Source organism: Adiantum capillus-veneris, chromosome 12 (genome assembly GCF_014529385.1).
Source record: "Adiantum capillus-veneris isolate H3 chromosome 12, ASM1452938v2, whole genome shotgun sequence".
Classification (NCBI taxonomy): domain Eukaryota; kingdom Viridiplantae; phylum Streptophyta; class Polypodiopsida; order Polypodiales; family Pteridaceae; genus Adiantum; species Adiantum capillus-veneris.
The window spans coordinates 47,302,932-47,330,315 of record NC_140942.1 but is presented as its reverse complement, the minus strand read 5'-3'; the positions used below and the strand labels follow the sequence as shown (position 1 = coordinate 47,330,315).

General features: G+C 44.9%; 1 protein-coding gene across 1 annotated transcript in view; it reads left to right on the top strand.

Moving 5' to 3' along the window:
- The first annotated feature begins 538 nt into the window (after positions 1 to 538).
- Positions 539 to 27,384, top strand: part of LOC147445703 (uncharacterized) — a 43,066-nt gene continuing 16,220 nt past the window's right edge. Inside the window, exon 1 of the mRNA XM_086525145.1 lies at positions 539 to 1,446. Coding sequence (XP_086381271.1) covers positions 614 to 1,432 — 819 coding nt within the window. The 5' untranslated portion in view covers positions 539 to 613 and the 3' untranslated portion in view covers positions 1,433 to 1,446. The remainder of the gene's footprint in view (positions 1,447 to 27,384) is intronic.

Below are 27,384 nucleotides of genomic sequence, written 5' to 3'. Positions count from 1 at the left end.
GGCGGCGGCAGGAAAGGTTAGCCTGCTGCCAGCGAATCGCAGGCCTGCACGTCAGCCTCCCTGTTCACAGTAGGCGGCGGCAGCTCTGGAAAATGGTGCCAGCTCGCGGAAGCAAATGTGCGTTTCACTTTCAATCCCCCCCCCCCCGCCCATCTTCTCTTCCACCCTCCACGTATGCAGCTTGGCATGCCTTTTCATTTTGCAGATCTTTTTTTAAAATTAAACAAATACATTCTTTTGTCTTCTTGCGTTGCTTCCACCCATTCCCTAAAGTTCACACTGGGCGGCGGCAGGAACCACCCATTCTCTCTTCCACCCTCCCCACTTTGAACGTTCAGTGGTGGAAGAGCAAATACTTCATGTCCTCCACCCGGAACATGGCCTTTTGGAGGTTATCTTCCGTCGTGCAAATGTGAACCCACCCTTAGTCTGAACCCAGCCTTACTGGTACCCCCTACTTCATGAAAGAGACTTGAACTAAACCGTTCAAGTCATCATGATTAGCGGTTCGAAACTTGTCTCAGTGAATTGTTCTCACGACGTCAAAACTTTTCTTCTTCCTCTTCTCCCTTGTACACCTGTTCAGGTAACCGTGGGTGCCGAGGGAGACGAGATGGCGGAGGTAGTCTCGACTGAAGCTCCATTGAAGCGCAAGCTAGACGGCTCTTCCGAAGCAGTGGAGTGCAAGAAGCCACGCGACTGTGACCCCTCTGTCGGGCTAGCCCTAGGAAACTCGAAGGAAGCTTCCGCGCAGAGTAACGGCGACCACAGTGCTGCCCAATCGAATCTCTTGGGCGAAAATACCGCAGAATTTATTGAAGGACCGTCTAAGAACGATGCAAATTCCACCAAAAACAGTGAGCTGAGGCTTTCTGCACAGGCCACTGGCTCTTCCTCTGCGTCCCTGCAGGAGCTTGAAGCTGTTGGTGAAGAAGAAGTCCTTGAAGAGGATGAAGCTGATGAAAAGGTTGGCAGTGGCGAGTTGTCAGGGTTAGCTAGTGAAAACGCTAGTGAAGACGAAGGTGAAGATGGCTCTGATGTTGATGAGGATGACTCTGGTGATGACTCTAATGACTCTGATGATGCTTCTGACGATGAAACACTCGAAGAACATGTGCTTACCTCCACTAGCAGCAGTTTACAGGCCGAGGCTGCACAAAAAGACAAGGGAAAAGCGAAAATGGAAGATATTAAAGGGAAGGGCATTATGCCTTTAGATAAAGGCAAGGGTAAGGCCATAGTTGAAGATGAAACTGCACCAGCTAGTGATGAAGATGATGCTGGTTATCTCTCTGAAGACCCCTTGGAGGAGGTGGATCTCAATAATATCCTTCCTACCAGGACTCGCAGGCGGAGCAGTACTCAACACTATGATTTTGTAGACCACGGTACTGATGCTGACGATGACGACGACAACGACAGTGATGCCTGATTTCTTAATTTCAGGTACTCCTTCCCAGGCGCCAGTTTCTATTAATGTCTAGGATGTTCGTCTTTGTGTCGAATGAGTGGTTCTCGAAATTATTTTCACAGTCAGATTGGGTTCTATTTCTTATGGGGAATGCTTAAAGCTCTTCAAGCAGAACAACAATTTAATAAACAAACCAGCGTTAGATTTAGATTTGAAGTATCATAAGTAAAGGTTTGATTACTTACTTTAGGATGTATTGTGCCATTGCTAGCTGGTGTTATTTGGGTTACATTGCTATTTTAGCCTATTTTTCTTTTGATGGCTGGAGATCTTCAATAAAAGAGAGGCCAACGAAGCCATGCACATGGTGGAAAACTGTAGTTATGGCTTAAGGCATCCGATTTTTTTAATTAGATAGGTGGATCCACAAATGACAGTGCGTATTTTGGATGCGTTTTGTGAAAAATTATTACAGTTTGGTAGACGGAATATAAATAAGACCATCCTAGAGGGACAGTGTGATGGGGAATACTTCTCGGATTGAGTACTCGTTGTTGGGATTCTGGCCAACTGGCCGGACATCCCACTTACTACTAACCCATCTACTAACTTAACCATTATACACTTATTCTTTAATACAACAGAATAAGGAGCTGCACACGATAACGTTGCTGTGCACTCCATCCAAAGAAGGTCTCTCTCTCTCTCTCTCTCTGCTCTCGCACTTGCACTCGCACACACTTTCCGCGGCACCTTCAACCGGTATCAGAGCAGGGTTTGTGCTTGCTGTTTTCGTGTTCGCGTGCGCGCACTTTCAAAAGTGCAAACAGGTCTCCGATTTCGGCATCGACAAATTTAGCGTTCCGAGAGCGTTTCCACAAGTGTCCTGGTGTTTTACCCCCCTTTCGAAGGTGTTTGTGCAGTCGAAAGCTTCATCCGAGCTATGCTTCAGGAGTTGTATTTTTTAACTCCACTTTTGCTACAGCTACAGGTACAGGTATAGGACACAGCTGTAGGTTGTTCAGAGACTATTTTGGGATTGTATATAGCCATTTTATGGCTATTATGTGCTATTGAGACGGTGTTTATGGGCTGATTAGGAGCACTTTTCGGCATCGACATTGTCTCGGGTTTTTCAGGCATCCATCTCCTCACAGGTTCTTGCATACGTACAGGACATCCAGGTTTCTTACAGGTTGCAGTGTTTTGCATCATCAAAGATTTCAGTGGGAGTACTTGATGCGCATATGCATTGTTTTGGCACTTTTGATAGTGCTTGAGCTCTTTTGAGAGCGGTTTTGCTTCCTGTAAGGATTTGTTTACTGCTTGCACATTTTGTTTGGCGCCTGTTTGAGCGCGTATACTACACCTTGCAGTATTATTGATAGTTGATGTACGTTGACTTACGGAAACTGCCATATAATATGTACCTTTTGTGGAGCCAATTTGGTTTGTTACTGGCAGTCCCGACCGTTTCTGAGACTCGGTTCGGAGGTCCTTTCTGAGACTGGGCTGGTTTCTTGTCTGCATAACCTTTTGTGAGGGTCGATAGCGTGAGCTTTTCTTGAGCTGTGGGATTCTCGAATGTTGAGATCCTTTCGGTGATACAGGTCGTTGGAGTACCCTTTTTTTCGTGGCCTCGCCATAGGACATGTATAGAGAGGGCTAGGTGCATTTTACGTCGTGTTGGCTGTCTTGGGTCAGTTTTTTGACTTTTTATGCACAGTTAGTGGTTGATGCGTTTGTTTTATGCTTTGAGAGCATTACTTTTGATGCGTTACTGATCTCGTGTGACAGTTTTGGATTGGATTTTGTCAGTTTTTCTTGGGAAACTCTGTCGAATTTTTCCCAGAATTACGAGTGTTCATCACCATATTATCTTTGGTTTGCAGCCATGTCATGTAGTGGTGAAAAGGATATTTACAATATGCGGAAATTTGATGGAACGAATTTTGCTATCAGGAAAGAGCAGATTCAACATGTTCTTATACAAAAATGCCAGTTGGATCCTATCATGGAGCGCCCAAAGGGCGAGTATACAGATGTTGAGTGGGAGAAACTTGATGCTAAAGCCAAATCTACCCTCCGTTTGCATTTGGCTGAATCTGTGTAATTTACTATAGTTGAAGAAAGGACTGCTAGAGATGTATGGGATAAGTCGTGTTCCAATTATGAGAATAAAAGTATCACTAATAAGGTTTTCTTGATGAAGAAGCTGTTTGACCTTCGAATGGATGAAGAGGGCACTATTTCTACTCACATTAATGAGTTCAATATCATTTTCACTCAGTTGACCACTCAGGGTTTGGTCTTCGATGAGGAAACCAAATATATATTCTTGCTATGCAGTTTACCCTCGTGTTGGGATATGTTCTGTACTGCGATTAGCAACTCAGCACCTGGTACTGGTCTAGTATACAATGACGTCCTTGGGAGTCTGATTACCGAGGAGATTCGCAGGAAATCTCTTGAAGGCAAGAAGGATGGTGATGCGTATGTTGCTAGTGATAGACAGAGGGGTCGCACTCAAAGTCGTGCCAAAAGCAAGGAACGTGGGGGCTCACGCAATAAGTCTCGGGGTTCTATGCGTAATGTTGAGTGCTATCACTGCCATAAAAAAGGGCATGTGAAGAAGGATTGCAGGAAACGGCAGCAAAGCAAGAACAATCCGGTGACACTTCTAAGTCTGATGATTCAAACAAGGGCAAAACAAAGTTAAAGGAGATCAATGTGCTAGAGTCGTCAAATGCTCCTATTGTAGAGACTCTTCCAGCGGTTGTTATGCCACTTTTCCTCTGACTTATTGGTCTTCACAGCAGATCTACCTGTCGAGGCTCTTGTTACAGAAGATGCGCAGTATGCACAGAATTGGATAGTAGATTCTGGTGCGAGTTTCCATGTGACACTACATAGTGAGTGGTTCTCTACTTATTCTCACTCTTGTGGCAAAGTGAGACTTGGTGATGCTTATGAACTAGACATTGAGGGTGTCGGAAACGTCAAATTGCATCTAAGGAATGGCACGCACTTTACTTTATGTAATGTCAAACATGTGCTTAAGTTGACTAAAAGCTTGATTTCTGTTGGTTAGCTTGATAATATGCACTACAACACCACATTTGGCAATGGTTCGTGGATAGTACACAAAGGTAATCTTGTTGTACTCAAAGGTTAGAAGCATGGTACCTTGTATTCCATGCATGTGTCAGATGTTGGTCATGATTACATATCTATAGCCGAGCTGTTGTCTACTGGGTTGTGGCATTGCCGGTTAGGTCATGTTAGCCAAAAAGGAATGAGAACTCTAACTCGTTTTGGCTACTTATCTGTTTTGTCTTATGTGGACTTTCCCGTTTGTGAGCATTGTATCTATGGCAAACAGACTAGGTCTGTGCACTTACCATTGGGCCAAAACCGAGCTGAACCTCTAGATTTAGTACATAGTGATGTTTGTGGTCCTATGTCGACCAAATCTCTAGGGGGGCCTATTTTGTGATGATGACTTTACTCGAAAGGTGTAGGCATATCCTTTGAAACATAAGGATCAAGTTCTTGTGTTCTAGAAATTTTTGGCACTCGTTGAGAATCAGTCTGGCAAGAAACACAAGAGGTTGCGGATTGACAACGGTGGAGAGTGTGTCTCCAAGGAGTTTGATAATTTCTGTGCTGAAACGAGGATTAAAAGGCAGCTTACTGCACCATACACACCAGCTCAGAATGGAGTTGCTGAGCGCATGAATTGTACGATTCAGGAAAGGGTCACAACCATGCTTTCTAGAGCAAATCTCACACAAGGCTTTTGGGCAGAAGCCATCTTGACCGCAGTGCACATTATAAATCGTTCGCCTAGTACGCCATTGAATTATGAGATTCCAGAAGAGTTATGGTCTAAACGTAAGCCCCACTATGACCATCTACGTGTTTTTGGTTGTGAAGCTTATGCTCATGTGTCTAAACAACTTCGACAAAAGTTAGAGCCAAAGTCACACAAATGTATTTTCATTGGATATGGTGCAAATGGACAGATGGGTTATCGTCTCTGGCGCACGGAATCTCGTCGAGTCATCCGTAGTTCATATGTGATCTTCAATGAGTCGAAGATGCATAAACAACCTATCAAGGAAATAGAGATTCGGAGAGTCACCTTTGACGATGTTGCCTCAGAGAGAGTGAAATCAACTCAGCGGGCTAGTGATGTACCTTCCACTAGCAATGCTCCAGAGGGAGTGGATAGCAATGGTCAAGGAGTGAGACGGTCTACTAGAGTCTCTGGTCCACCTACGCGTCTCGAACCAAGTCTTGATTACATCATGTTGACCGATTGTGGTGAGCCAAGCTGCTACCAAGAAGCCATGATGACAGATGATGTGGTGAAGTGGGTGCAGGCTATGGAATCTGAGTATAATTCGATTCTGACTAATGACACTTGGGACTTGGTAGAACTGCCAAATGATGCGAAAGCTTTACCTTGCAAATGGGTTACAAGAAGAAATTTACCTCAGGTGATCCAAAGCCAAAGTACAAGGCTAGACTTGTAGCCAAAGGGTTCAAACAACAAAAGGGAGTCGATTTTGATGAAATCTTCTCGCCTGTGGTCAAGATGACAACGCTTAGAACTGTACTTGGTCTTGTAGCGATTAAGGACATGGAACTTGTCCAAATGGATGTGAAGACATCATTTCTTCACGGGGATCTCGATGAGGATGTTTACATGCAGTAGCCTGAAGGGTTTGTTTAGGAGAACGTATCTCGTGAGGAGCTAGTATGTAAGCTCAGAAAGGCACTTTATGGCTTAAAGCAGGGTTCAAGGCAGTGGTATCATAAATTTGATGCATGTATGAGGTTACAAGGATATAAAAGGAGCGAAGAGGATCACTGCTTGTACACAAGAAAGCTAGATGATGGCTCGATGATCATTCTAGTTTTGTATGTTGATGACATGCTTATAGCTGGGAAATCCATTGCGGAAATTGCAAACTTGAAGAAAACACTTAGCAATAATTTTGCAATGAAAGATTTGGGGGATGCTACACACTTTCTTGGCATGCGAATCAAAAGAGATCGGAAACGTCGTATTCTTGAGTTATCTCAGGAAACATACATTGAGAAAGTTTTGCAGCGTTTCAATATGCAGGAGGGGAAAGCATTGAGTACCCCAATGCAGGCATTATTGAAACTCAGCAAGGAAGATGCACCCCAATTTGATGCTGAGCGAGCTGAAATGACTAAGGTACCATATTCTTCGGCAGTGGGTAGTCTCATGTATGCTATGGTGGCCACAAGACCAGACATTGCTTTTGCAGTGGGAGTAGTGAGCCAATATATGGCAAATCTTGGCAGCAAGCATTGGGAAGCAGTGAAGCACATTCTTAGGTACCTCAAAGGTACGGTCGACAGGTGTTTACGCTTCAGGAATAGTGATGCATCCATCGTGGTTATGCGGATGCAGACTATGTGGGTTGTGTCGACAATAGGAGATCGACATCTGGCTATGTCTTCATATTTGCTAAAGTAGTAGTATCTTGGAGGTCATGTCTTCAAGATTGTACGTCGTCTTCCACCACGGAAGCAGAGTATGTTGCATTGTCGGATGCAAGTAAAGAGGCTGTATGGTTATCTCGCTTAGTCAAAAATCTTATCTCGCTTAGTCAGAAATCTTGGCTTTGATGAGACTCCAGTGATATATTGTGATAGTCAGAGTGCTCTTGCATTGGCAAGAAATCCAGTGTTTCACTCCAAATCGAAACACATTGAAGTCAAGTATCATCTCGTGAGAGATTTCTTGGCCAAAAAGCTCATTGATTTGGTCAAGGTACACATTGACGACAACCCAGTAGATCCTTTGACGAAAGGCTTAGCTTTGGAGCGGTTTACACATTGCAGTGAGTTGATGGGTATAGGTTGAAGCCACTAGATTGCTTCATGGTTGTACATACCAGGTCACTTGGGCTGCCTTGGCCTTCAAATGAGAGTTTGTTGGGATTCAGGCTAACTGGCCGGACATCCCACTTACTACTAACCTATCTACTAACTTAACCATTATACACTTATTCTTTAATACAACAGAATAAGGAGCTGCAACAGAATAACGTTGCTGTGCGCTCCACCCAAAGCAGGTCTCTCTCTCTCTCTCTCTCTCTCTGCTCTCGCACTTGCACTCGCACACACTTCCCGCGGCACCTTCACTTGTGACTCGTGAGGTGTCATATTGGATAGGTGCCTTGTCACAACTTGGTGATGTGGCATGCTTGAGGCCGATCGGGACAAGAAGAGTAGAGTAGAGGCTGAGTGAAGCAGAGCCAAGCTGACGAGACGCCGAACCCTGGGTCAGGCCCATGAATCATGGTGCAAATCGCATACCGCCTTGCAATTTCTGGGATTGTATGGGAAGATGACATGGCAGACATACGGACATGTATCATGGCACTGTACGGATGTTGTTGACGTGGCAGGTTGGGCGTCAGGCTTGCTTTTCAGCCAATTATTGAAAGCATTGACTTTTGGGCGACCAATTGAGGAAAGCTGTTGGCTTTCAATGCTTTTACCACTTTGTAAAGCAATGAGGCCAAGTGCATATTAATGTGGCCATTTTTCACCTTGTACAAGTGGGCTCACATCAACAGTTGTAATGATCAATTTGAGCAATAAAAAGAAGTACTGCAAAGGGTGTATAGTTTAGGGGCGAGTACATCTGAGTTGGAAACTCCCATGTCATTGTCTCTTGCCTCTCGTGTTCTCTTTCATTTAAAGTTCCGTTTTCAGTCTGTGTGTGGTGTTGTTGTTCTGCTTTACTGCCTTGTTAGGTGGCTTGTTAATTTCAACGATATCAGAGCACCATTCAATTCTTCTCCTATGGAGAGTCGGATCCAAATCTGCAACAATTGACCACGGACGTTGTAACTTGTCACAAAGCGATGATGTTGCCTGCCCAACGGGAAAGGAACTGGCTGAGAGGACAAGGAAAATTGAACCCAGAAGATGGGCCGAGTGGTCTAAGGGGTTAGGGATTAAAATCCTAACCCCTACCAACTTATGGAGCAGTGGTTGAGGAGCCTAAAACCTAAAACTCAAAAGCTTGAACCTTGAGGTTGATTATTGTAAATTGCGTTGACATGCTGACTTGGTAGGCTGTACGGATTTCCGTGTTTTGCGCTGACAGATTTGATAGTTTTTTAGTGTGGGCTTTTGAGGGCCGATGATTTTGGTGATCAGTGCTTAGAGCAAGTGCTTTTGGGGCTCTGCTTTTGGGCATCCTTTGTACGTTTATAAGTGCCCTAGGGCCACTCACCCGGGGGAGCATCTTGACGCAGTCTTAGAGAAGAGGACCCTCGGGAGTTGTACCTTTGCGAAGTAATAATAAAGAACTACCGAAAGGGGCGCTAGTCTTTAAGACCAGTGCGTTTGGGGACGCAACTCTGTCGTTCCGTGTCGACTCTCCTCTTCTCTATCTATCTCTCTTGAAGTTCAATTTAGTTATTTGGAGTTTCTGTTTGTGTGTGGCTATTGATTTCTCGCTTGGGGTGTCCAAGCCTGTAACAGTGGTATCAGAGCTCAAGAATCTTGATAGAGCGGAGTACAAACGTCAATTGCAGGTTGACACGTGTGTGAAAAGATTGATCAAGTACTCTAAAGATCCGAAATATCCGAATCACCTGAAGGATTACTCGCTTGATGAGATTTACTCGAGATGGCGAGAGGCTGTTGATTTTCCTCTTAAGATAGTAATAAAGCAAACTCCACCAAGGGCAAATACTTCTCCCATTGAGTCTTTTGATTAAAGATGTACGACTTTAACAAATCCAAAACCATTGAATTGGCTATCTCTGAGTGCCAAATGTCTGTGGATGACAGGGAGGAGAATTTAAGCCTTGTGCCTATATTCTCACAGATTGCCGTCCAAAACAAGCTCGTAAAACGGGGATCTCTATTTGAAACTATAGATTTAGGCATACTGTGTAATGTGAAAATTTGTGAGACAAACAACTCAGCCAAATGGTCTGCTTTAACTGTCTTCTTTACCGAAATAAAGTGGGCTTGTTTGCTGAATCGGTCAATGACTGTCCAAATACCATCATGCTTATTTTGAGTCTTGGGAAGATAAAAAATGAAGTCCATTGCTATACTCTCCCAAGGTTGGTTAGGAATAGTTAAAGGTTGTAGGAGAACAGGTGCCTTATGCTAATCAAACGTGACTTTTTAGCATACCAAACAACTGCGAACAAACTCGTCCACATCCTTTTTGAGCCTCGGCCAATAGAAATACTTTTCTACACCTTTCAATGTGGTGACAATGTCGCGATGGCCTGCAAAAGGTGGACAATGGCACTCTGTCAAAACCTTGTTCCTCAACCCTTTAGTAACACACAACATAGTCTTCCGCATTAAATAACCTCCTTTAGAGAATAGCCTGCAAGCGTCTCCCCACTTTGCAACCGGTCAAAGATGTCTGCAAAATCTGGATCAATGGCGTACCGATTAACCATATCATCGAAGTTATGCGGGTGAACCGCAATTTGTAACTAGGGTCTCTTTGCAATAGAAGTGAGTGTTGAACTTTGCTCAAGATGAGTGCTTCGAACTGTGCTCAAGGGTTCCTTTTACTTATGGAAGGGAGAGCCTTCCGTTTCTTTAGTGAGAGAGTGCAAATGATCACAAACAAAGTGGATAACACTGTGAATGAAGGTACTGAGACTGAGAGATAGAGATAGAGAGTGAAGAATACGACACCAGAATGTAGTCAAACCCTCCTCCAAGGGCCCCACTCTCTATGGCGAGAGAGGTCTATGCTATTGATTGCACAATCCTCGTACAATGGTCTAAATGCAATGGTCTTGCCGACGATGATGACGACGATGATGACGACGACGAGACGGGCTGAAAACTGAAAATGCTAGGGGCTGAAATCTGCAAATCTTGTATTTGCTGAATTCTGACTCTATGTCGGTGACGACGGCGATGACGACAATGCGACGATGATGCACTGAAAACACAGATGCTGAAATTTGCGAATAACGGGCTGATCTGCAAACGCTGGCTGATCTGACCTCGCGGCGAGGATCTGCTGCGGGAAGGTGAGATCTGCGAGGTTTGGGGGCTGTGATGCGGAGTCTAACTGCTGAAAACTGAGAACGCTGATGCAAAAATGGGTTCTGTTGCCAAGAAACTGCAAACGCTAGGGCTGATCTACTGTTCCAAAAACGCTAGGGCTGTTGTTGTATTTGCTGCAAAAACGCTAGGCAATCTATTGGAAATTGCTAACGCCAAGCTGATCTGCAATCTGCAAAACGCTAGGCTTCTTGGCTGAAAAACACTAAGCTGGCCTGTCGGGGTCTTGCTGAGAAGGTGCAGTGTTAGACATTGGGTCTCTGCTGCCTCTTCTGCTAGAGAGTGCTAGCGCTAGCTTTCTTATATATCAACTTGCCAAAGTTGCCCTACCCTGTTTCCCAACAAAGTCAATAATAATAAATGAAAAATGGCTAAAACAGGGAAAATGGGTTCTCTGCATTGTAAAATGCTCCTGATGGGTACTGACTGTAATCTGATGATCATGCTGTGTGCAACCAAAGGAAATACAACTACTATAAGTGCCTGACAATGCATCGCTTGCGAACAGACTCACAAAGGTGCCAGAACACTTCCTAAGCTGAACTGAACCCTAGTCATGAAGTAGCTTGTCCACATGCACATAGGGTTAGATGTACATGTGACATCCCCTCCTTTTTAAAGTGAGGTACTCGTACCGAACTGTATGGCGTCGAGGGAGATTGCCAACTGTGTCTGGAATCCTGTGAAGGACTCTTCGCGGGCCCACTTTGATGCGTGGGTCATGTGATACTTGAACTTCATAAAGGTCTGCAACGCTTGCTTTTATGGGCCGCGCTGAAAGCGACACGAAGTTATCTGAGACTGCTTTAATGATCCAGCTGTGTCTATGGACGTAGGTCCACCTTCATCAAGACTCTCCGAGAAGGAAAATTCTTGAAACCACTGTTAACACAAAAACATGAACATACCCATTCCATGTAGAGTAACTGGAAAAAGACTATGTTGTTGAAAAAACTGTGCATGCAATGCAGATGAACAAAGTGACGGAGTGCCAAACCATTCGTTAAACACACGGAAACCGTGAGATTGAATCTTGACTTTTTGATGTAAATCTATCAACTGTGGCAAATCACAATGGAAATGCTGATGCTTGATGCTCAATCCTTCTTGTGCTCTTTTGGATACCGTGTCATGCCAAGGAAGAGACATGGAATGTGAATTCCTTGAATGCAAACATTCCATCTTTTCATGAGTAATCTGCATACATCCGTGCTCATTCATGGGTGAATCGTGCTCATCGTACAATATGGCATGCCTATGAAAAGGGAACACATAAAGACGGTGACTAAAATACAGGAAACCGTCACGAATGAAACACTCGAACAATGCGTACTGACTAATCATGTACATACACAATACTTCCTGTAAGGGTTCCTTAGATCTTGACTCGAGAGCCAAGATTGGTTCTTCGTGATTGATCGAATTTGCAATGAGGTTAGCTTCACTAGAAAAAGCATCAACTAAACCATCATCCTTGTGAACAATCACATCTTTATCCTACAAATCATCATGCTTGTGAATAATCACATCTATATCATGCGAATCATGTGTGTCATTCTTTGGAGAAGACAATACTGAGAGAGTCTCCTCTCCTGATTCTTGTCAAGCTTCGCCTGCACATTAGAAATGAGAGATGAAGAATGAACAACTTTCTCCCCATGAATGACAATGGGAGAGTCACTTTTGGCATTGAAAGTGAAAGTATTGGCTGCCCAATCAATGAGAGGGTTATGCTCACGAAACCATCGAATACCTAAAAGAATATCATATCCTGAGAGAGTAGATACTACAAATTTTCTGCGGAAGGACACTTGTTGAACAGTGAACAACACATCAAGGCACTCTTGCGTGATGAGAGAGACCATACCGGGAGCGAAGCCAGACACCTTGAAAGGAGATGTCTTGCTAAGCTCCAAGCGGGCTCTTTCGACAAGAGAGTCACTAATCACATCATGCATATTGCATGGATCAAACAATATGACAAAACGCTGACCCATCACATGACCATAACACTTAATGAGAGACTCATCAATGGGAGGATTGTCACGAGCGTGTGACTACTATCTATCCTTTTTGTTGATTTCTTTCTTATTATTTATTTACTTTCACTTTTTGGAAACACCCCTCAGGAAATCTAACTGCCCTACATTGCATAGCTAGTGTGGAACTGTTCAGAGGGAGTCCAGGCCTGAGGGCATGAGAGCACTAAGGTTGGACAAGGACTATGGTTAGCCAAAGTGGGGTCATTGACTAGCCAAAGTGGAATCCTTTGCTACAGAGGCTACATTTCAGTTTTGGGTGTGGCTACAGTGTACAAAGGGGGTCAGATGACCTAGAAAGATACAATGGCAGCATCTCCTAAAATTTAGGGAACTGCTATTTTGGGACCTAAAAATGTGTTCGCGTCATTACCTCCGCAATGACAAGGGGAACATTTTATTACTCTGCAGTGAAGTCAACCGGGCAACCGGTCGGGAGATTTTTAGGTGGCAACCCCGAAACGGGAAATAGCTTGTAAATGCGCCAAGTGGCACATTTGTGTGCACTTTCCTCATGCAACAAGAAGTGGCGCTGAATTTATAGTTGGGAGGCTCATTCTGCAAGTTTCTATCACACGTTAAGAGCTATGGAGTGCTTCCTTTCCCTCCTATGTACAGTGTGGTGCCAGGAGTGATGCCCTGCACGCTACGCACTGCCCTCTCTCTCCCCTATGGCAGTATGTTATGCCCCTCTAGTGGGCTTTTCAATTGACCAATGTACAGTTGTGTGGGTTCATGCGCGATTGCCGAGGCAAGAGCCTCTTGCACAGGTACTGGATTAGCTAGCGGCTAATCCCCCGCAGGTACAGGTGAATTCGGAGAGGTTTCACGCCAGAAATCTCGTCCGATTCAAAGGGCAAGTAGCCCTACAGGTGCGGGAGCTCAAGGACTTGCTACGGATGTGACCGGCACGCGAAACGGAGCCCGAAACAGTAAATTACAGCCTGCTGTGTATTTTTGCAGGTTTAGGGTTTTGGCCCTAAACGGTCCCTAATACCCCCAGGAGGTTCGGGGACGCGAGGGGACCGTTGTACAGGTGATCTGGTGCATTATCGGGGCTGAAAACAGAGAATTCAGTGTGCTGCAGATTCTCGCCAGGTTTTGCAAAGTGCCCCTATGCGTCGGGAAAGTCATTCAATGCGTGGGAATACTGACTGTGAAGGGTCCTAGTACAATTATGCTACCGAAATCGGGCCGGAACAGTTGAAATTCAGCCAAGCTTGTGCGGGGCAGCTTGTAAGGAACCACAACGTTTATTCCCTCTTTTAAACAATAAAGAAATACCGAAAGGGGCGCCTAAGTTAGGGGCCAATCTGGTATCGGTCTACTCATACAGGTGCAATCTAGCAACCTGTATCCTTCTCCTCTTTGTTGTGTCTTGAAAGTACAGGTAAAGTGGGCGACAAACTAAATGGGTGAAAGCAAATAAGGTTTAAGTCTAAGGTCTACGGGCCTTTTTGAAAGTACAGGCCGGTTTCAAGGATCATGAGAAACTTGGGTCACACTAGTGTTCTCATTTATGGCATTAACAGAGGATGTGGGTTCTGTGGGTTGTTTAGAATCGTTAGATTCAATCTTAGGACATGTTCTTTTTATGTGACCCTTGACGTGACAATGATAACATCGACCTTCCTTAGAATAAATGCCTTGTTCTTCTGACGTGATGTATCCTCCTAAAATTCCTTGTGTTGCTTTTTCATCTAGGGTGAGCTTAGGTTTAGCAATTGTGTTAGCTTTACCCTTAGATTCATTGTGAGTGTTCTTTTCCGAGAGACTAGAGGAAGATTGGTTAGAAGAGTTACCATTCTTACCATTCTTACCGTTCTGAGGGTTCTGAAGATTCTGAGAGGTACTTTGAGAAGACTTGTTCTCCTTAGGCTTCCCCTTATTGTGCTTCATCTCTTGTGCGAGAGCAATCGCTACCGCCTTGTTGAGATCGATTGGATCGAGTACCTCGACATCATACTTGATATACTCGTCCAATCCAGAAAGGAATGCCTCCTTGCGCTCATCATCCGATTTGCGTAATTGGGTGCTGAGTTGCAAAACACGATTAGAGAAAGACATGACTGGCATACCATTTTGCTTGAGACTGCGCCAATCGTCTTTCAACCGTACGAGGTACTGTGGTGGCATAAACCGCGCCTTGAGCTTGTCTTGGAAGTCGGCCCAATTGAAGGAAAGGGGCGTGCCTTCGTCGGCTTCCTCTAGGTGCGCGGTCAACTGTGCCTCTTGCCAAGCGTGGTACCAATTAATGGCATCACCGGCAAGGTACATGGCTGCCGTCAAAACCTTGCTATTTCCTGCCTTCTTAGTTGTTGCAAAATAAGCATTAAATTGATGCAACCAAGAATGAATAACACTAGCATCCATCTTACTATCATACTTACTGAACGTGATCTTCTCTGTGACGGGGTTGTTGGAGTTCGAGTCTGTGCTACTTGATGAACTACCAACCTCTTTGACCCTCGGATTTCGAGGTGAGTACCTGTAGGACCAACTCCTGCATGCGTTGATCTCTCTGCATCTCACGCTCTAACTCCAAGGCCGCTCGTTTATCTTCGGCTGCCAAGCGCGCTTGCTCGTGCTCACGCTCCAAGGCTACCCTTCTGTCTTCGCCCGTCAAGCGCGCTTACTCGCGCTCACTCTCCAAGGCTTATCGTCTTTCTTCGCGCTCGCGATCCATTCGGCCTTTATTTCTTTGAGCGCGCGCTCCAAGATGGCGCGTTGCGCTTCTTGTTGTATCATAATGTCCATCATCGTCTTGAGCAAAGCCTCCATAGAATTTGGTGCAATCCTTGGCGTAGATGGGGAAGGGGGACGGTCGGAAAAACCTCCTGGTGGGAAAAATTCTTTGCCACCTCCATGCTCATCACCCCCATGCGAAGTATCCATTCCGCTTCGGGTGATGACCATACACTGAAGTCTTGAGTTCTTGAGTGCACGAGGAACTTGGATACTTGTGGTTCTTGAGTGTCTTGAGTTCTTGAGGGTCTTGAGTTCTTGAGGTTCTCGAGGTTCTTCTTTAGCTTGCAATCTGTGTTAGGGATGGATCTTCTCTTACCCGAGCTCTTCTCTTTCCCGTGGGCGCACCCCTTGGCGGCCTTGCGCTCACACCAAGGTTGCTTTTTCCCACCTCACATCGATTGGCCGGCTGCTAAGTGCACGGTCCGCTCTCAATGAGTGAAAAGAGAAACAAGGGGAGGTTGGACAAGCCCTTCTTTCTTGGGTTTCCTGTCACTCTTCAAAAACACGATTAGGAATTGACACGCCCAAGTGGACTTGGGTTACGTGTGACCGCAACAAGCAAAAAAAATTCTTATGGTTCTTTCCTTGAGTGATACAGAGCATTGCCAAATCTCTGATACCAATGTAAGGTGCAACACAACTAAATGTTGAACTTTGCTCAAGATGAGTGCTCCGAATTGTGCTCAAGGGTTCCTTTTACTTACGGAAGGGGGAGCCTTGCGTTTCTTTAATGAGAGAGTGCAAATGATCACAAACAAAGTGGATAACATTGTAAATGAAGGTATTGAGACTGAGAGATAGAGAGAGAAGAATACGACACTAGAATGTAGTCAAACCCTCCTCCAAGGGTCCCACTCTCTATGGCGAGAGAGGTCTATGTTATTGATTGCACAATCCTTGTACAGTGGTTTCAATGCACTGGTCTTGCCGACGATGTCGACGACGATGATGACGACCACGAGACGGGCTGAAAACTGAAAACGCTAGGGGCTGAAATCTGCAAATCTTGTATTTGCTGAATTCTGACTCTATGTCGGTGACGACGGCGATGACGACGATGCGACAACGATGTGCTGAAAACGCAGACGCTGAAATCTGCAAATAGCGGGCTGAATCTGCAAACGCTGGCTGATTTGATCGTGCGGCGAGGATCTGCAGCGGGAAGCTGAGATCTGCGAGGTTTGGGGGACTGCGGTGCGGAGTCTAACTACTGAAAACTGAAAACGCTGATGCAAAAATGGGTTTTGTCGCCAAGAAACTGCAAATGCTAGGGCTGTTGTTGTATCTGTTGCAAAAACGCTAGTCAATCTGCTGGAAACTACTAACGCCAGGCTGATCTGCAATGTGCAAAACACTGGGGCTGATCTGCTTGCTGAAAACGCTAGGCTTCTTGATGGCTGAAAAACGCTAAGTCTCCTGCCGGGGGTCTTGCTGAGAAGGTGCACTGTCAGACATTGAGTCTCTGCTACCTCTTTTGCCAGAAAGTGCTAGTGCTAGCTTTCTTATGGCATGACTAGGGTTCAGTTCAGTCAAGTCAGTCTAGAATAGGAAGTGATCTAGCACTTTTGTGAGTCTGTTCGCAGACCGTGCATGACCAATCACTTAGATTAGATGCATATTCTCTGGTTGCACACAACATGACCATCAGATTCCAGTCAAAAACCATCAGTAGCATTTTTACAGTGCATAGACCTATTTTTCCTATTTTTGACATTTTTCACTTATTATTTTTAAGTGACTTTTGTTGGGAACTAGGTAGGGCAATTTTGCTAAGATAATATATAAGCAAACCAAAGCTAGCACTTTCTGGCAAAAGAGGCAGCAGGAGCACACGCTCAACAGGCACCTTCTCAGCAGGACCCCCAACAGCAAGGCTAGCGTTTTTGCATCTGCAAGGACCTAACGTTTTCAAGACAAGCAGCCTGGCATTTTTGCACAGCAGGTCAGCCCCGACAGCAGCAAGCCAGCAGAACCCCTAGCGTTTTTGCAACAGAATACAATTCAGTCCCTAGCTTTTTTGGATCAGGCAGCAACCTCAGCGTTTTGCAGATTCATCGCGACAAGACCCAAGAAGCATCAGCGTTTTCAGTTTCAGCACGTCGTTGTGGCATCGTGTCATCGACATCGTCACCGATATAGAGTCAGAATTCAGCAGATAAAGATTTACAGATTTCAGCCCTTAGCATTTTCAGATTTCAGCCCGTCTCGTCGTCGTCCTCGTCGTCGTTGACATCGTCGGCAAGTCCAAGCATTGTAGAGATTTGTGCAATCAATAGTAGACCACTCTCGCCATCGAGAGTGGGGCCTTCGGAGGAGGGTTTTACAACATCTCCGGTGTCGTATTCTCTTCTCTATCTCTCAGTCTCATACACCTTCACGCACAGTGTCCATTCACTTTTGTTGTGTCCATTGCACTCTCATATTAAGAACGGAAGGCTCTCCCTTCTGTAAGTAAAAGGAACCTTGAGCACAGCTCGGAGCACTCATCTTGAGCAAAGTTCAACATTCATTCCGCTGCACCTAACATTGGTATCAGAGCTTTGGCACAAGAACCGCATAATTTTTTTTGCTTGTTGAGGTCGCACGTAACTCAAGACTTCTTGGGCGTGTCGATTCCTAATCGTGTTTTGAAGAGTGACAGGAATCTCAAGAAAGAAGGGCTTGTCCAGCCTCCCCTTGTGCCTCTTTTCACTCATTGAGAGTGGACCGTGCACTTAGCGGTCGGCCAATCCACATGAGGTGAGAAAAAGCAACCTTGGTGTGAGCGCAAGGCCGCCAAGGGGTGCGCCCGCGGGAAAAGAGCAGAACTCGGGTGAAGAGAAGATCCTTCTCTAACACAGATTGCAAGCGAAAGAAGAACCCAAGAACCTCAAGACCCGCAAGAACCTCAAACTCAAGAACCCCAAGAACCAAGACCCCCAAGAACCCAAGTTCCTTGTGAAGTTAAGAACCCAAGACCACAAGAACTCACAAGAACCCAAGACTTCAGTGGATGATCATCACTTGAAGCGGAATGGATACTTTGCTTGGAGGTGGTGAGCATGGGAGTGGCGAAGAAGAGTTTTCCTCACCAAGAGGTTTTTCCGACCCTTCCCCATCTACGCCAAGGATTGCACTAACTCCTATGAAGGAGCTGACGCAGTTGTTTATGGACAACAAGTTCGAACGCGAAGCAAGAGAAGGAGAAAGAAAGGCCTACGAAGAAAGAAGGGCAGTCATAGTCCGTGACTACGAAGAAAGAGTAGCAGCCATAGAGCGTAAGTACGACTTGGAAGCCAAAGAAAGACAAGCAGAATTTGACCGTGAGAACAAAGCAAGAAAAGAAAAGAGCGACCGATACATGAAAGAATTCTTGCGACTCTTTTCTATTGTGCAGGTGCAGTTTGCACTCAATCAGGAACATGAGACTCTCTTAGTCTCTTTTTCTCCAAAGCATGATACACAGGATTTGCATGATGATAAGCATGATAAATTAAATGACAATGATAAGCATGATGATTTGAATGACAATGATAAGCATGATGATGAGCATGATGAATTGCATGATCAAGATGTGATTTCTCACAAGCATGATGAATTGCATGAAGATGATGTGATTGTTCACAAGGATGATGTGTTAGTTGATACTTTCTCTAGTGAAGCTAACTTCATTGCAGATTTGATCAATCACGAAGAACCGATCTTGGCTCTCGAGTCGAGGTCCACAGAACCCTTACAGGAAGATTCGATCAAACACGAAGAACCGATCTTGGCTCTCGAGTCGAGGTCCAAAGAACCCTCGCAGGAAGTATTATGTGTATGAATGATTCGTCAGCACGCATTGTACGAGTGTTTCATTCGCGATCGTTTCCTGTATTTTAGTCGGCGTCTTTATGTGATCCCTTCTCCTAGGCATGACATATTGTACGTTGAGCATGATTCACTCATGGATGAGCACGGATGTATGCCGATTTCTCATGAAAAGATGAAATGTTTGCATTCTAGGAGGTCACATTCAATGTCTCTTCTTTGGCACGACACAGTTGTAGAGAGAGCACAAGAAAGTATGAGCACCAAGTATGGGCATTTCCGTTGTGAATTGCCACAGTTGATTGATTTAGATCAACAAGACAAGATTCGATCTCATTGTTTGCGTGTGTGTGGTGAACGGTTTGGCACTCCGTCTATTTGTTCATCTACATTGCATGCACAGTCTTTTAGGAAGACAAGATTTTTTCCAATCACTTTACATGGAATGGGTATGTTCATGCTTTTGTGTTGAAAGTGGTTTTAGGAATTTTCAGCATTGGACATTCTTGAAGAAGGTGGACCTACGTCCGTAGACAAAGTTGAAGCATTGAAGGAGCTACCAATGACTTTGTGTCGCTTTCGGTGCGGCCCAAAGAAGCAAGCGTTGTAGACCTTTATGAAGTTCAAGTATCACACGATCCACACTTCAGAGTGGGTCGGCGAAGAGTCCTTTCGAGGATTCCGGATGTTGTTAGTGATCTCCATTGATGCCATACAGTTCGGTACCAGTACCTCACTTTAAAAAGGAGGAGATGTCACGTGACACATCCAACCCTATGTGTCCGTGGACAAGCTACATCATGACCAGGGTTCAGTTCAGTCAAGTCAGTCTAGAATAGGAAGTGATCTGGCACTTTTGTGAGTCTGTTCGCAGACCGTGCATGACTAGCCACTTAGATTAGATGCATATCCTCTGGTTCCACACAGCATGACCATCGGATTCCAGTCAAAAACCATCAATAGCATTTTTACAATGCATAGACCTATTTTTCCTATTTTTGACATTTTTCACTTATTATTTTTAAGTGACTTTTGTTGGGAACTAGGTAGGGCAATTTTGCTAAGATAATATATAAGCAAACCAAAGCTAGCACTTTTTGGCAGAAGAGGCAGCAGGAGCACATGTTCAACAGACACCTTTTCAGCAGGACCCCCAACAGCAAGGCTAGCGTTTTTGCATCTGCAAGGACCTAGCGTTTTCAAGACAAGCAACCTGGCGTTTTTGCACAGCAGGTCAGCCCTGGCAGCAGCAAGCCAACATAACCCCTAGCGTTTTTGCAACAGAAGACAATTCAGCCCCTAGCGTTTTTGGATCAGGCAACAACCTCAGCGTTTTGCAGATTCATCGCGACAAGACCCAAGAAGCATCAGCGTTTTTAGTTTTCAGCGCGTCGTCGTGGCATTGTCGTCATCAACATCGTCAACGATATAGAGTCAAAATTCAGCAGATAAAGATTTGCAGATTTCAGCCCTTAGCATTTTCAGATTTCAGCCCGTCTCGTCGTCGTCCTCATCATCTCGTCGTCGTCCTCATCATCGTCGGCAAGTCCAAGCGTTGTAGAGATTTGTGCAATCAATAGTAGACCACTCTCGCCATCGAGAGTGGGGCCTTCGGAGGAGGGTTTTACAACATCTCCGGTGTCGTATTCTCTTCTCTCTCTCTCAGTCTCATACACCTTCACGCACAGTGTCCATTCACTTTTGTTGTGTCCATTGCACTCTCTCATTAAGAACGGAAGGTTCTCCCTTTCGTAAGCAAAAGGAACCTTGAGCACAATTCGGAGCACTCATCTTGAGCAAAGTTCAACATTCATTCCGTTGCACCTTACAACGAAACTATGCCGGGCCGTGTCGTCTCTTTCTAAAACTGTGATAAATTGTCAATTGATTTTTAAGTATTTTTCTCTTGTGTCGTGCGAGATTCCCGACTTGACACCCCAAGTCTGTTACAGAATCCTTTGGCCACTAGCTCAGTTAGCTGTCGCTCTTTACTCCTCCTCTTGAGATTTTGTTGAAGCGGTAGGAAGGGGCCGTACCACGTGCTAACTGAAAAGAACAGACTAGAACATACTTTTAGCACTTCAAAACAAATCCATGCGAGAGACACGGGGTGACGGAGTTCATTCCCAGATTGCATTGGTCCCAAACGCCCCTTTTGATATTACTTTACATTGCTCTACTCAGCCTTCTAGCAAGGTACAAATGAGGGAAACTGAAACCGGCCTGTTCAATCCGAAAAGGGCGGTAGACTTTACTTTAAACCTTGATTTAGCTTTCACCCATTATTAGTCGTCTATTTTACCTGTACTTTCAAGACACAACAAAGGGGAGAGGGATACAGGCTGCTAGATTGCACCTGTATGAGTGGACAGACACCAGATTGGCCCCTAACTTAGGCGCCCCTTTCGGTATTTCTTTATTGTTCAAAAGAGGGAATAAACGCTGTGGTTCCTACAAGCTGCCCCGCACAAACTCGGCTGAATTTCCACTGTTCCAGCCCGATTTCGGCAGCATAACTGTACTAGAACCCTTCACAGTCAGTATTCCCACGCATTGAATGACTTTCCCGACGCATACGGGCACTTTGCAAAACCTGGCGAGAATCTGCAGCACGCTGAATTCTCTGTTTTCAGCCCTGAAAATGCGCCAGATCGCCTGTACAGCGGTCCCCTTGCGTCCCCGAACCTCCTGGGGGTATTAGGGTCCGTTTAGGGCCAAAACCCTAAACCTGCAAAAATACACAGCAGGCTGTAATTCACTGTTTCGGGCTCCGTTCTGCGTGCCGGTCGCATCCCTAGCAAGTCCTCGAGCTCCCGCACCTGTAGGGCTACTTGCCCTTTGAATCGGACGAGATTTCTGGCGTGAAACCTCTCCGAATTCACCTGTACCTGCGGGGGGATTAGCCGCTAGCTAATCCAGTACCTGTGCAAGAGGCTCTTGCCTCGGCAATCGCGCATGAACCCACACAACTGTACATTGGTCAAATGAAGAGCCCACTAGAGGGGCATAACATACTGCCAAAGGGGAGAGAGAGGGCAGTGCGTAGCGTGCAGGGCATCACTCCTGGCACCGCACTGTGCATAAGAGGGAAAGCAAGCACTCCATAGCTCTTAACCTGTGACAGAGACTTGCAAAATGAGCCTCCCAGCTATAAATCACGTTTTTGCCTTCTCTATAAGTAGTAAACTGGCCTCAGAGTGCCAAGTGTCACTCATTTGTGCATTTTCCCGCTTTAGACCCTCGGGTCTAAAAATATCTCACCTGCAGCCTCTGTTGACTTGGCCACAGAGTAACAAAATGATCCCCATGTCAAACTGCACGTAATGACGCGAAGACATTTTCAGGTCCCAAAATAGCAGTTCCCTAAATTTTAGGAGATGCTGCCATTGTATCTTTCTAGGTCATCCGACCCTCTTTGTACACTGCGGCCACATCCAGAACTGAAATGTAGCCTCTGTAGCAAAGGATTCCACTTTGGCTAGTCAATGACCCCACTTGGCTAACCATAGTCCTTGTCCAACCTTAGTGCTCTCTTGCCCTCAGGCCTGGACTCCCTCTGGACAGTTCCACACTAGCTATGCAATGCAGGGCAGTTAGATTTCCCGAGGGGTGTTTCCAAAAAGTGAAAGTAAATAGATAATAAGAAAGAAATCAACAAAAAGGATAGATAGTAGTCACACGCTGGTGACATACCCCCCTCTTGAAATCTCAAACGTCCTCGTTTGCATCTATGTCGTCCATGCTTACTGTCAACACTGATGTATTCAACACATGTCGACACATATACGACACATACATGCTCATTGTCAACCCTGGTGTATTCAACACCTCGTCGACTCATGTATTGCCTGCGTGTGAACCCTGTCCCAATGACATAGTGGTAGCTTCGCACTCTGCCATTGCTTTGAGTCACTAACTTTCCAATGACAAAATGGTAGCTGCACATTTTGCCACTGTCTTATAGTACACGTTGGATCCCGTAACACTTTCGAGCATACCCAAACCGACAGTTTAAGAATGCAGTTACACATGTACTCTTTAATAGAAGCAATCACTGTATCCTTGACAGACTGACAAGAAATACTCACTTCTATAGCACTAACCAAACTTTTGGACATTCCATAAGAGCAATTGCCAAACTGACAATCTGTACAGCTCTAACATTCATGTAACAGGTATTTGATTTGAGCTCACTTTAAATACCATGTACATCATTTGTTTCAAAAGCCATTGTCACACTGACAATCCATTTAGCTTTGAAACTCAAGGGGTCAAGGTAGGTTGCAAATCGAAGGCTTCCAGGTAAAGTGATAACACAGTTGGTGACTCTGCAAGTTCACCTTCTTCCATCCACTTAGCATCCATTGGTGGATAGTTTCTGAACTTTACCAAGTAACGCCTAGCAACCTTGCCTTTCACTTTCCTTTCTTTGTGTGCCAAAATCTGTTCAGGGACCAAGATTTCGTCAAGTTCCTCGACTTCCGGCTGATCTTCAGCTGGCATATCTTCTGGCACATCACCCACATAGGGTCTGAGAAGACTCACATGAAACGCATTGTGAATCTTCCAACTGTCAGGCAATTTCAGCCTATATGCAACATCACTGATTATGTCGCACACTTGAAAAGGCCCATAGTAACGCATGCTGAGCTTTGGAAAGAGTCTTTCCTTGCCCTTCATCTTCTTTAACCTTGCCTTTTCAAACCGTAGAAGCACCCAATCACCAAGTGAATATACCACTTCACGACGGTGACGATCAGCTGCTTTCTTTTGCTTTGCCTGAGTCCTTTCTAAGGCCACTTTGACCTTCTTGTACATTTCATCCATGTCTTGAACATACTTATCTGCTTCAAATATCTTGTCCTTTGTATGCAGTATGGGAGGAACTTTCTTGCCACCTTCAACTATCTCAAAAGGTGCCTTGCCAGTTGATGAATGCACTGTATTATTGTATGCATACTCCACCAATGGCAAATACTGCTCCCACTTTCCTTTATGCTCTGACACATAGCACTTCAGCAGATCTAGGACAGTAGAATTTGCCTCTTCTGACTGTCCATCTGTTTGAGGATGAAATGACGAAGAGAATTTGAGCGTGGTACCCATATTCTCAAACAAGCCTTTCCAGAACAAACTAGTCATGCGTGGATCACGGTCGCTAATAATCGACTGTGGCATGCCATGATACTTGAAAATATTGCTCATAAACAAGCGTGCCATCTGATCTGGCTTTATCTTCTTCCTGACAGGAATAAAATGAGCCTGTTTGCTGAATCTGCAAATAATGGTCCAAATACCATCATTTCCTGTCTGCGTTCTTGGAAGATCAAAGATAAAATCCATAGCAATACTTTCCCATGGTTTATCTGGAATAGGTAGTGGTTGCAATAACCCTGGTGCCTTTTGCCTGTCAAACTTGACCTTTTGGCATATTAGGCATTCTCGCACAAAGGCATCCACATCCCTTCTCAATGTAGGCCAATAGAAGAATGTCTCTACCGCTTTAACTGTAGCATCGATACCACGATGCCCTGCATACGGTGGGACATGACTCTCTTCCATAACTTTGCGTCGCAATGGCTTTGTGACACACAATCTGCCATGCATCATCATGAACCCATCTTTGAGAAGATAGTGTTCATGACGTTGTCCATCCATTAGCTGCTCGAAGACCCTTGCAAAATCTTCATCATTTGCATACTGTTCTCTCATATCATCAAGTTCATGATGATAAGGAATCGACACAGCTGAAATTTGTGGCTTTCTTGACAAGGCATCAGCCACAACGTTCTTCTTGCCTTCCACATGCACAATCTGAAAATGGAACATGGACAAGATATTTGCCCATCGCATATGCTTCTCAGATAACTTTGTCTGTGTCAAGAAGTATCGCAAGGTCTGATGATCCGTTTGGACAACGAAATCTGCACCTAGCAGGTAGTGTTTCCAACTTAAGAGCGCATGAATCACAGCCAGTAACTCTTTCTCATAGACCTGCATGGTCATCTCTGGCCCTTGCAAAATTCTGCTCTCATAGGCTACTACCCTGCCATCTTGCATTAGCACAGCACCAATGCTACTACCGCAGGCATCACACTGGACCACAAATGACTTCCTAAGATCTGGCAACACAATGACTGGATCCGAAGTCATCTTTTCCTTTAAGAGATTAAAAGCTGAAATCTCTTTTTGTGTCCATCTAAAGGTGACTGCCTTCTTTTGAAGAGCATGTAAAGGTGAAGCAATCTCAGCGAAATTTCGGATAAACCTTCTGTAATAGGAGCATAGTCCCAAGAAGCTTCGGACATCATGCACCGTCTTCAAATTTGGCCATGACTTGATCGCTTCGACTTTTGCAGGATCCATTCTGACACCATCCTTTGAGACAATGTGTCCCAGAAAGTGAATCTCTTCCAGAAAAAACTCACTTTTCTTTGCATTGATGAGCAACCTATGACTGCGTAGCTCTTTGAACACAATGGCCAAGTGATGCCTATGCTCCTCTTCATTCTTTGAGTAGACTATCATGTCATCAAAGAATGTACCAACAAACTGCTGGTGTGGACGGAAAATTCTGTCCATCATCCTATTGAACGTAGCAGGAGCATTTGTGAGACCAAAGGGCATCACTAAAAATTCGTAAAGGCCAAACGTTGTTCTAAAAGCAGTCTTGTGCACATCCTCTGATCTAATGCGGATCTGATGGTACCCACTCTTTAGATCTATCCTGCTAAACATAGTTGCTCCTTCTAATTTGTCCATAATATCATCAATTCTAGGTATAGGGAACCTATTCTTGATGGTATTCTTGTTCAGTGCACGGTAGTCGATGCACATACGCCATGAGCCATCCTTTTTCTGCACCAACAACACTGGAGAACAGAATGGAGATGAACTGGGCTGAATCAGCCCCTTTTCTAACAACTCCTGTACTTGGCCCATTATCTCTTTCTGCTGAGCCGCACTAACCCTGTACGGAGGCTTATTTGGTGGGCTATTGCCTGGCACCAAATCTATCGCATGGTCCTCGGGTCTCTCTGGCGGTAATTGAGACGGTAATGAATCGGAAAAACAGTCACTATACTGTTGTAAAAACATTGACCTTTCTTTATCTAGCACAGATAAATTTGATTCATCACAATCTGACACTTCACGTGCAAAAACCAAGTACGCAGAAAGATGCTTTTTCATTACAGAAGTAATAGCAGAAGCTGATACAGTAGGAATAGACTCCCCTTTAAGCTTTACATCCAGAATGTGAGTCTTTCCCCTGCTCTGTACAGTGATCTTTTTGTTGTAGGCATCCATGATTCCCTGTACACGAAACAACCAAGGAATACCTAACAACACATCACATCCGTCCAGTGGCATGATGTAAAATTCTTCAGCATCTACATAGGACTGGATATGTAGACGCAACTTTCCAATGATGGGTGTCACAGCCTCTGTATGGCCAGGACATGCCAAACCTGCCTCTGCTGTATACCCCATCTCTTCAGGTCTGATTCCCAACTTTGAAGCCAATTCTGGGGAAATAAAGTTGGCTTTGGCACCTGGATCAAAGAAGATAAGCACTGTTTGATCCCTAACCTTTCCCCATGCTCTGCAAAGCTCACTTGCATCTGAATTTGGCTTGTCGCCCACCATATCTGGCACTAGACCAGCCATGGGCTTCTTTCCTTTCTTGTCTTCCTTGTCTTCAGAATCAGCTGGCCTTTTCTTTGTAGTACAGTTGTAAGCAATGTGGCCAGGCTGCTCACATATAAAGCATTTGTTCTCTGTCCTCAGGACCTTCTTTTGCTCTTCTGACTTGCGAGGAAAACGTCTTTTCCATTTCTTTGCTGGTCCTTTTTCTGATTCAGCCGTAGCTTTGTCTTTCCCTGCGTTGGCTGACTCCTGAGTCCCTTTAGGAGCCTCATTGGGAACGTGCTTCTTGGCTGAATTTTTCTTGCCTGATCCTGCCTTGACGCCAGTGTTAAATTCACAATCTTCTCCCTTGAGCAAACCATTGCCAGTGTTTGCTACCTCGATGAGCTGCGTCAAAGTAGTGACTTTTGTCTTCGTGCAGTATTTTCTCAATCCTTTGGGTAGGCCACAACAGTATTTTTCAATCTGTTCTGTCAATGGCACAAACCTATAGGAAGTTACTGGAAGTAGAGCTTTCCAAAACTTCCGATTGTAATCATCCAGATTTCTGCAAGTGGCAGCATTAAGCTGGTGCCATTCTGTCATGACATCTGCTTCGAAATCATCAGATAACCATGCTGCTGCAAAAATCTGCTTGAAGTAAAT